This window comes from Ovis canadensis, chromosome 22, assembly GCF_042477335.2.
Source record: "Ovis canadensis isolate MfBH-ARS-UI-01 breed Bighorn chromosome 22, ARS-UI_OviCan_v2, whole genome shotgun sequence".
Lineage (NCBI taxonomy): Eukaryota > Metazoa > Chordata > Mammalia > Artiodactyla > Bovidae > Ovis > Ovis canadensis.
Genome location: NC_091266.1, coordinates 66940124 through 66950431, shown reverse-complemented (window position 1 = coordinate 66950431; position 10308 = coordinate 66940124). Strand labels below are relative to the sequence as shown.

At 56.9% G+C, this 10308-nt stretch overlaps 1 protein-coding gene across 1 annotated transcript; it reads left to right on the top strand.

Moving 5' to 3' along the window:
- Positions 1-761: 761 nt before the first annotated feature.
- On the top strand, positions 762-10308 carry ECHS1 (enoyl-CoA hydratase, short chain 1). Its single transcript, XM_069567395.1, has 8 exons — positions 762-1018; positions 2117-2314; positions 2719-2846; positions 4224-4323; positions 5472-5576; positions 6023-6142; positions 7168-7235; positions 9465-10308. The coding sequence occupies exons 1-8, from the start codon at positions 931-933 to the stop codon at positions 9528-9530; spliced, it is 873 nt and encodes a 290-aa protein (XP_069423496.1). The 5' UTR covers positions 762-930; the 3' UTR covers positions 9531-10308.

The following is a 10308-nucleotide window of genomic DNA, read 5'->3' as shown; positions in this document are numbered from 1 at the left end:
CGCACGAGCCCCTGGCGGTCCCTTCTTGGCACTCCGGTGTCCCAACCAGCTGTGCGTCGTCAGGCCCCGGCCTTGGGGGGCAGAGGAGAGCAAGCCACGCAAGTTTCCACGCGCACGGCTCAGCTAGTTCCGGAGCAACTGCTCTCAGATCTTCCGGGCTACTTCTGTCAGCTGCCAGTGGGCACTTGCCAAGGGCATTTTCCATCTGGGTCTGCGGAGATCCAACCCTGTGCTACTGCAGCTGCCGGCCTTCACCCAGGGTGGAGAGTGAGGTACTCTGTGCTCCAGGGAAACTGGTCTAACAGGTCTTTAGACAGATATTTTCAGACACTGATTTCATGACCCCAGTCCTTCCATCTCTTCATATCTAGAAAAGCACTAAATCCCTTCACCCTGACATCAGCTCTTCATGACTAACAGAAAACCGTTTGTAAAGTAAGCACTTGATCGCAGCGACCTCCCCGTTCACCAAAATCTGATATCGGCCTTCGCCCGCTGCCTGTCCGCAACAATCCCTCAGAGCTCTCTGAGGTAGTCTCCCCAGCTGCAGTCTTCATTTTGCCGCAAATAAACTTAACTTGACACTCTCACATCGTGCATCTTTTTAGTCAACAGTTCCTACAGGTTGGGGCGGCACAGGCGGGAGAAAGACCAGGACCTGAACTCCAAAGCCGTCCCCCAGCCCTGTGCCGCCTCCGCCCCTCCTCCTGAACCCTTCTTCCGCCCCCTCCTCCCTAAACCGCCGGCCCGTCGCCCCGCCCACTTCCGCCGCCTGGCGTGGTCTCGCGACACCTGCGTGGTCTCGCGACCCGGGCCGGTGGGCGGGGCGGGCCCTGACTGGCGCTGCCGGGGGGCGGCTCCGCGGGGCGGCTCCGCGGGGCGGGCTCTCCGCGCGCGCGGGTGGAGGGCACAGTCGTCCACGCGAGCGCCATGGCCGCCTTACGTGCCCTGCTGCCCTGCGTCCGCGCCCCGCTGCGGCCCTGGCTCTTCTGCCCGGTGCAGCGCTCCTTCGCCTCGAGTGAGTGCGGGGCCGCGGGGGCGGGCTGTGCTTGGGGTCCCCGGGCCTCTTCCTGGGCCGGGGCCCCTGGGCCGCACCGCGCCCCTGCCGGGGAGCGTCCGGCCTGACTCCCCCGCCCAGCACCTCCTTCCTGAGCGCGCGGAGCCCTGGGGTCACTAGCGTCTCGACCCCGGGGACTCGGGGCTGAGTGCCAAGACTTCTGGCCACTTCAGCAAGACCTCTGTGAAAGCCCTCAGACTTCGGAGGACGCGCGGTCCGCGCATCTGCCGTCGGAAGGGGTCGCGCGTGCTGTCCTGTGGTGCCTCCTGCCCAGCCTCCCCGGGTCCACTGCTCCTCCCTTCAGAGTCTGCCTGCCCCACCCCCGGCAGCCGGGCACCCCCCCCCCCACCGCCCCTCCACCACCCCGAATTTCCCAGGAACTCTGGCCACATCTCTGGGAGCGAGTCTCTGCAGCCTCTTCCTTCACCTGTGTGTCCGCTTACTCTAGCTGTTACCTGGTGTTGATGCTCCCCGAGTCCCTTCTGACCACCTGCTTCTGCACCCTGGCTTGTCCCTAGCCGTCTTTTTGGGGGCTTGTATGTGGGGTGTGGGGGATGCTGCCCACACATGGGTGATTTCAGTCACTCCCCAGCAAGCCCACCGGGTAGGTACCCCGTTCAAGGAGGCAGCTGCCTTGGTTAAGCTTCCCCCGCCAGGTCATTCTGGCTCCCAGGCCTGAGCAGGGTGCCCCTGCTGTCTGGCAGTGGCCCTTTGCCTGTGTGCACGTCACTCACCCAGTTGGCATCTGTTTAAAGAGAGAGTTTCCTCATCTCTTGTTTCTACATGATGCCTGGCATCTGCAGCACAGGTTCAGGGCGATGCCAACCAAAGCATTCAGAAGGAAGGCTGCTGGCCATTGCTGGGGCTGTCTTAACATAGGGAAGCGTTCCAGCCTCTGTGAAAGCAGAGGGCCTGCAGAAGCCCCCATGCAGCGTGAGCTGCAGCACCAGGGACTGGGCGGGGCCCTCAGGCGTCGGGATCGCCCTGTGCCGTGGCAGAATGCATCCCCCAGTTTGATGCCTCTGTTAGTGGAAATCCCGGTTTCCCGTTTCTTCCCAGGGGCAGCCTTTGAGTACATCATCACAGCAAAGAAGGGAAAGAACAGCAACGTGGGGTTGATCCAGCTGAACCGCCCCAAGGCCCTCAATGCGCTCTGCAATGGCCTGATCGCGGAGCTCAACCAGGCACTGCAGGCCTTCGAGGAAGACCCAGCCGTGGGGGCCGTTGTCCTCACAGGCGGGGTGAAGGCATTTGCAGGTGAGCTGCTCAACATGAGGTATGTGATCCCACCTGTGGCGTGGCAGGCTGCCTTATACCTCCATGAAGGCATCAGGCAGGTTCTGCAACTTGAGGATTTATTTACATAAGGTAGACCAAACCCTGAGCTGCTTGGAGGAGGCTCTCTGATTAATGTTGAGCGTGCCCTGCCAGCACAGTCAGCCTGCTCAGAGGCAGGCGGGTCTCGGGCGAGAGGGATGCGAGTGAGCCCGCTTCCCCTGAGCCCCTCCTGCTGTTTCCTGGCCGCGTCCCTCTGCGTCGCCGCCGTCACCGTGCCCCCGGCCCAGCTGTGTGTCCATGTGGCCTCCCCCAGAGCCCAGTGCTTACCCCTGGACACTCAGCAGTTGCCTCTGGTAACTGGAAGGTCATTTCCCACCACCCAGCTGGAGCCGACATCAAGGAAATGCAGAGCCACACGTTCCAGGACTGTTACTCTGGCGGGTTTTTGAGCCACTGGGACCAACTCACACGTGTCAAGAAGCCGATCATAGCTGCTGTCAATGGCTATGCCGTGAGTGTCCCCACCCCCACCCCCCGCCACCTCCTTGCACTCAGAGCGCCCGAAGGAACTGTGTTTGTACAGTAGCACCGGTTTTTTTTGTTTTTTTTTTTAGTTTTTTATTTTTTAAATTTTAAAATCTTTAATTCTTACATGCATTCCCAAACATGAACCCCCCTCCCACCTCCCTTCCCATAACATCTTTCTGGGTCATCCCCATGCACCAGCCCCAAGCATGCTGCATCCTGCGTCAGACATAGACTGGCGATTCAATTCACATGATAGTATACATGTTAGAATGTCATTCTCCCAAATCATCCCACCCTCTCCCTCTCCCTCTGAGTCCAAAAGTCCGTTATACACATCTGTGTCTCTTTCCCTGTCTTGCATACAGGGTCGTCATTGCCATCTTCCTAAATTCCATATATATGTGTTAGTATACTGTATTGGTGTTTTTCTTTCTGGCTTACTTCACTCTGTATAATTGGCTCCAGTTTCATCCATCTCATCAGAACTGATTCAAATGAATTCTTTTTAACGGCTGAGTAATACTCCATTGTGTATATGTACCACAGCTTTCTTATCCATTCATCTGCTGATGGACATCTAGGTTGTTTCCATGTCCTGGCTATTATAAACAGAGTAGCACCGGTTTTTATTCGGAGGAGGCTGTGTCTCATTCTCGGTGATAACGAGAGAGGCAAGACCTGTAAAGCTTTTAGCATCTGCTCTGTGGGAGGGGGTTCAGCTCCTGGCCTTTGGATTCCCCTGTTAGTAAAGCCCCTAGTCTTCAGCATGGTCCCTAAGGCTCCCCAGGAGCTGCCTCCCCTCTGTAAGGTTAAGGGCACATGTGTTGGTTTTCTGTGCAGTTTGATGACTTTCCAACCTGCACTGCCTTATAAATTAGCTCCTTCTGCTGCCCGTGAAAGCGCTGGGTGCCCCATTTGGTGTCGGGGTCTCCTGCAGGCACCTGGATGGCTCAGAGGCTCTGGGGCTGGTTGTGGCCTGTGCAGAAGTGAGAAGGACCTTTCAACTCACAGTTCCTTAGTAAAGCTTCCTTGGGGTGAGCGGGTCAGCGGGCAGAGTGTAGTGGAACGCAGCAGCCTCTCAGTTCTCCCCGCTCTTGGCTGCCTTTCAGCTCCCTCAGCCAAGCGGAGTGGCCACAGCAGACACTGTAGGACGCGCAAGGCCAAAGGCATGTGCTGTCTGGCCTTTGCCAGAAAGCCTCACAGCATCGGCTGTGCATGTGGCTTATGGAGGCAGTTACCTGACTTGCCATCTCTGTGTGGACGTCTGCTGTACCCCAGACTGCGTTCCTTTTTATAGAAAGTTTAATGAGCAAACAGTGATCGTAACTGGGGTCCTCTTGCGGTGCCTCTTGTTTTGCAGCTCGGGGGCGGCTGTGAACTTGCTATGATGTGTGACATCATTTATGCTGGGGAGAAAGCCCAGTTTGGGCAGCCGGAGATTCTAATAGGAACCATCCCAGGTAAAGGCTCTCGAGTCAGCTCTTCAAGTCATCACCCCAAATCTGCCCTCTGCCAGGCATCTGGGCTGTCTCTGCGTCAGACAGAAAGAGTGGGACTGTCCTGTAAGCCTGGCTGCGCTACCTTCCCCGTGGGGTGGGCGGGGCCTGGGGGCCTGGGGCCCTGCCAGCCCCTCTGGACTGGCCTCACTCTGGCTTCCGGCCGCAGTGACTCTTGCTGCTGAGCGTCCAGGATGGGTCCTTGTAGGTCAGCAGCTCGGAGAAGGAAACACGGAGACCACGGGCCAGCACCGAGGGCTCCTGTTCCAGTGGCCAGAGCGAGACCCGTGGCCTCAGCAGGTTCAGAGCAGGGAAGCACATCCCCCGCGGGAGGGCGACAGGAGCGGCAGGCCAACAGTGATGCCTCTGCCCCTCGGCCCACCTGACGAGAGCTACAGGCTGTTTCCCCACAAAGTCTCTACCTCGAGTGTAGAGCCGGGAGCCCAGCGTCTCTCCCAGGCCAGCGGGCCAGGCAGTGGGCAGGGTGGGGTCAGCTGAGGGGACCGCCAGGCTCTCCCTGTCCCAATGCCCAAGGTCCCCACCGTGCTGAGGTAGCGCTCGAGTCTGCTGGACCGTGGGTGCCTCCCTCAGGTGGCCACTCGCCTCGCCCTGGCAGCCCTGGGGTTCACTGTGGGCAGGTGAACGGGCAGACCAGTCTTTCCAGTCAGAGGCTGTTGAGTGGGCGGGGGCAGGGCCCGTGGAGGCGAAGTCCACGTAGGGCTAGATACCCGAAGAGCCTGGGAGAGGAGCACATCCCCAGGCCCGTGAGGCAGGAGCCTTGCCCCCGTCCCACTCTGCGAGCAGAGCCAGTTGTGATCGGAGGCTGCCCCCAGCTGCCCCCCAGGGTGGGTCAGATCAAGGTCTGCGAGCTCCAGGCATCCATCCAGAGTCTGACTCCTGCACGAGAGGCGCTGGTACAAGGGCCCCAGGGCACGAGGCAGAGGCCTGAGTGATTGTGGGAAGGAGGTTCCCCTGTGATGTCTGGGTCTCTCCCAGTTCTGCCCACCCCCAGCCGAGTGCTGTAGGTCTTCAGGCCCTAGACACTTGCCAGCAGCCTGTCTGTGGCTTCTTGGCCACAGCGCGGCATGCCCAGCAGCCCTCTGCCCCTGCAGGTGCAGGGGGCACCCAGAGACTGACCCGTGCCGTCGGAAAGTCGCTGGCCATGGAGATGGTCCTCACTGGTGACCGGATCTCAGCCCAGGATGCCAAGCAAGCAGGTATAGGCTGGGGCCACCCCATGGAGTTGCCCCCTTGGGAGCTGAGTGGAGAGGGGAGGGCCTCACCCAGGGACTCCCACAGTGATTAGCACAGAGCTTTCTGGCGTCCTGCGAGTCCAGGATACTCACTGCCTGTGTCTGTTTGAAATACCACCACGCACAGCAGAGTGGCTCAGATGTCCACGTGGATTAAAGACTAACAGTGAGACCGTCACACTTCTCAGAACCTACGTGAACGGTGGGGGGTCTCCAAGACCCTGCAGGCAGGCCCGCTCCGGGCCCCTCAGTGACCTTTGGCTGTAAGAGCCCCGTAACCTCGACAGCCAAGGGTGGCAGCCCCACCAGGGCTCGCTGAGGACCCTTGCCTATGTCTGGTGGAGGCCTACGCTATGACAGAGAACTAGGACCGGCTGTTTCCACATGCTGCTTACCTTTTTGTGTTGTAGGTCTTGTAAGCAAAGTTTTTCCTGTTGAGACAGTGGTTGAAGAAGCCATCCAATGTGCAGAAAAAATTGCCAGCAACTCTAAGATTGTAACAGCGATGGCCAAAGAGTCGGTGAACGCAGGTAGAGGGGAGGGGAGGGAGGGGAGGCCGCACGGGGCAGTCGCAAGACTTGACAGTTGGGGTCTGAACTGTGCGTCTCAATTGATCTGGACAGAAATTGTTAGGGTTCTCAGTATTTCGATTTTGGCTCTTTGTTGCGTTCTAGTCTCTAGCTGCTTGCTCACAAATTCTGTTGAACTGGTCTGAGCTCCCCTTGGAAGCAGGACCTGAGAACTGGGCCAGCCTGGGGGCCAGTGCTGGCGAGCAAGGGGCAAGGGTCCCCTGCAGAACCTGGGAGGAAGAAGTTCCTCTCTGCTGCAGCTGCGCCTGACTGTCCAGGGGTGAGCCAGGGGCAGCTCTGCCCTCCTGGCTGAGGGTCTGGGCTCAGCAGCCACTCCTGACCAGCAGAGCAGCTCTGACCACCCCTCTTGAGAATCGCTTACATGTTAACACGGTGATTTCGTCTCAGCATTGGAGTGAGGCTGTCCCTTTGCTTGTTCCGCTTGTGAGGGCAGTGAGTGTCCCTGGAGGGCCACGCTGCCCCGACCCTGGCTCCGCTCCCTGGGCTCACCCGTAAGTGCATGGAGCGCGTGGTGAGGCCCGGGGCACCTGTCACCGCCTGGCGCTGGTCACGGGACCTGGCTGCAGATGCTGCCGCAAAATCTTCCATGAGCCTCGCGCCCCCTCGCCTCTGCTGCAGACTTAACCTGGGCCTCGCTCCGTTCTGCCCACACCTCCGTTTTCGGTGTCGTCCGTACTTATTTGTCGTGCTTCTAGAGTCCACATTCCTGGGCTTCCTCAGCCCCCTTGTGACTGGACAGTTTTCCATCCCACCTTCCACGCCGGTCCCCACACAGGACACAGGGGAGCCCGGGAGCAGCTGTTCACTGGGCTGCAGCCGAGGCGACACCCTGGAGAGGGAGGCTACACTTTAATCCCATGACATCAGAGTGCACGTCGGTCCCCAGGCTGGTTCCTGCCTCTGGAGAAAGTGCTGCACTCCCAAGTCTGTGTCTCAGCTCCTCACTGCAGGGTTTCCTTTTTCAGCTTTTGAAATGACATTAGCAGAGGGCGTTAAATTGGAGAAGAAGCTCTTCTACTCAACTTTTGCCACCGTGAGTAGCCTCGTTCATGCGGGAAATCACATGGTCCAGCCGTGAAAGTTCTGGAATTTGCTTGTAGATTTTATCACCATTTCTCTCTGGTCAGAGCTCATAGCCTCTCTGTAGCTGGGCAGTGACATTTGCAAATAAATGGGGCTTCCCTGGTGGCTCAGACCATAAAGAATCCACTGCAGTGCGGGAGACCTGGGTTCAGTCCCTGAGTCAGTAATATCCCCTGGAGAGGGGAATGGCAGCCCACTCCAGCGTTCTTGCCTGGAGAATCCCAGGGACGGGGGAGCCTGGCGGGCCACAGTCCGTGGGGCCGCACAGAGCTGAGCACGACTGAGCAGATGACACAGCGCAGCACGTAGAAGCTCGAAGTGCAAGGTGTCTACACTGATTCCATATTGCAGGATGTCGAGGTCCTTTAATGGACCAGAACCTGGTGGTCCAGAGTCGACAATAAGAAAGTAAGGGGGAGAGAGGCTGATATTCCTTGGTTTACACGGAAAGCCAATAAAGCCCCTGGCAAGGGGCTTGCTCTGTTCACGGAGGCCTCAGGCGCCCTCTCGATGGGGTGAAGGCGCAGAGCACCTTCTCGAGAGGGTCTTGGAAGCCAGGGCAGGAAAGTGAGCTCAGAGGGCCTCTGTGCTCCAAAGAAATAGCCTGAGAGAGAGAGAGAGAAAGAGAGATAAAGACATGGGGACCAGAGCTCTGATGGGGCAAAGGTGTTTCAATCAGCATGCTGGGGCATATATACCGTCTTACAAGGTAGTTATTCTCAGCAAAGGTAAAGATTAAATTCCAGACTTACAAAACATAGGTGACCCATATTAAAGAGAGAGAGGGTTGTAAACAATCACTTTTACTGAATGGTTCACAAGGAGGAAGAGGGTGCTTATCACCATATAGAAAAACTAACGAAGGAAATGCCTGGATTCCTCAGCCCCCAGGAGAGGCTTGCCTCTCCTCTTAATTCCTGAGGAACAGAGAATTCCTGACAGATCCGAAACAGCGCATAGCAAGCCTCCTGTTAAATGCTTCCTGACAACAAAAGATCTTAGGAGTTGCACACTTAAATAGCAGTTCCTGTGTTTAAAAGGCAATCTATTTACCCATGGTCTTCCTAGATCGTTCCAGTTATTTGGAATGGGGATCAAATACATTTTAACACTATAATTTGAAACCTTGGCACATTATTTTCTAGGGTATCTGCTAGTAACTTGAAGGAAGTCATTCTTTTAATAGTCACTAAAATTCATCTCTTACTATCAGAAAATCATAAATAGGTGTTTCATGAAAGAAATTAAAGTGACTTTGGTTCTTGAGGCGCAGATTTGTGTGTGTGCATGTGTGTGTACATGTGAGTGTGTGTGTGTACTGAGTGCACGCGTGTGGTGTGTGCATGCGTGTGGTGTGAGTGCATGCACGTACTATGAGTGCATTGTGTGCACGTGTGTGGGGGTGCATGTGTCATGTGAGTCCATGTGTGTGTACTTGTATGTGAGTGTGTGTTGTGACCTGAGTGCATGCATGTGTGTGCACATGTGTGAGTGTGTGCGTGTAGTATGAGGATTTGTGTGGTGTGTGTCCATGTGTGTGGTGTGAGTGCATGTATGTACTGTGAGTGCCTTGCATGCACGTGTGTGTGCACGTGTGAGTGCATGCATGTACTGTGAGTGCACACGTGTGGTGTGAGCGCATGCGTGTGTGTGAGTAGTCGTGTGGTGTGAGCACATGCGTGTGGTATGTGTGTGCGTGTGTGTGAGTACTGCCTGTGTACGCTTCTGTGTGTGTGCATGTGTGTGTGCGAGGATTCCTGTGTTGTGAGCGCGTGTGTGTGTGCGTGTGTGAGGAAGGAGGGCCGAGGCAAAGCCTTTCCTTGTGTCCTGTTCCCTAACCCTTGGGACACCACGTGGCACAGGCCACGACTGGACCCAGGTCATGATTTGAGTGACCAAGCGCATGGACCTGAGGCTCTCTCTAGATGAGGGTGTATTCCACTCAAAGGTTAGTGGCCCCCAAAGGACGGTCACCACGGCAGGGCAGGGGTGTTTACTGTGAAAATACCCATTCCCGGGCCCGCCCTCGCTGGTCAGGGACTTGGGTCATTCACCCTTGAGGTGACCCCCCCACAGAGCCTGTGGGTGAGGACGGCTGAGGGCGGGAGGAGCCGGCAGGCAGTGAGCAGGCCTAGCCTCGGGAATAGTCACCGTCCACCCCTGCTTCTCCTCCTCACAGGAAGACCGGAAGGAAGGGATGGCCGCATTTGTGGAGAAGAGAAAGGCCAACTTCAAAGACCAGTGACAGCCGGCGGCCTCTGCCTCGGCCCCCCATCCGAGAGGACGAGCAGCTTCAGAAGCTGATCAATGCTTCTGTCTTGTGCGCAATGTCGGTGACACGTGGCTTCCCTCCAGCTCTGCGGGGTGGTGTGGGCTCACAGCCTGCGGGGGGCAGGCGGCCTTCACCCAGTGGTCACGGGGCCCCGGCTCGGCCACTGTGTCGTTTGCAGCGGTGGACATGGCCACTCAGAGTGAAGGCCTTGTTGCTGGGTCTCTAGAGAGACATGCTCTTGACTGACAGACCTCAGGTCACATTAGGCCTTTTGTTGGTCGTTTCTATTCTTCGGTGTTCCATCACTTTTTAAACACTTTCGTCTGTCATTCTAAGCAACAGCATTCAAACAGAACAGGGTCCGCGAAGGCCCCATCCTCGTGCGAGGGGGACTGCCTGGCTCTTACGATTTTCTGTGCCCATGCGCTCACGTGTGAAACTCGGTTTTCTTTGTATGAAAATGAACATTTCTGCTTCTTTCGCACAAACGCACCCTGTTCTTTCATGACTGTGATTCTTTTTCGTTCTAAAATAGATAACAGAAAGCTTGCTGTTTATCCGTTTTTAAATGTACGCCTGGCAGCGGTGCGCTCAGCGTTCTCATCTGCCTCCGTGCGGCTTCATCGCCCCAAACAGAAACTACGCCACAACACTGACTCCCTGCCTGGCCCCCCGCCTGCCCCCCGGGTCCTGGGGACCTTTACTGCACTTTCTTTCTGTTGCAAATTGAATATAATATTTCCAAAGTCCA

Excerpts from the sequence above, each read along its gene's own strand:
- ECHS1 (XM_069567395.1), top strand. The coding sequence starts at position 931 with ATGGCCGCCTTACGTGCCCTGCTGCCCTGCGTCCGCGCCCCGCTGCGG. Across the intron at positions 2,315-2,718 it reads CGGGGTGAAGGCATTTGCAG|CTGGAGCCGACATCAAGGAA; the intron begins GTGAGCTGCTCA and ends CCCACCACCCAG. Across the intron at positions 4,324-5,471 it reads TCTAATAGGAACCATCCCAG|GTGCAGGGGGCACCCAGAGA; the intron begins GTAAAGGCTCTC and ends CTGCCCCTGCAG.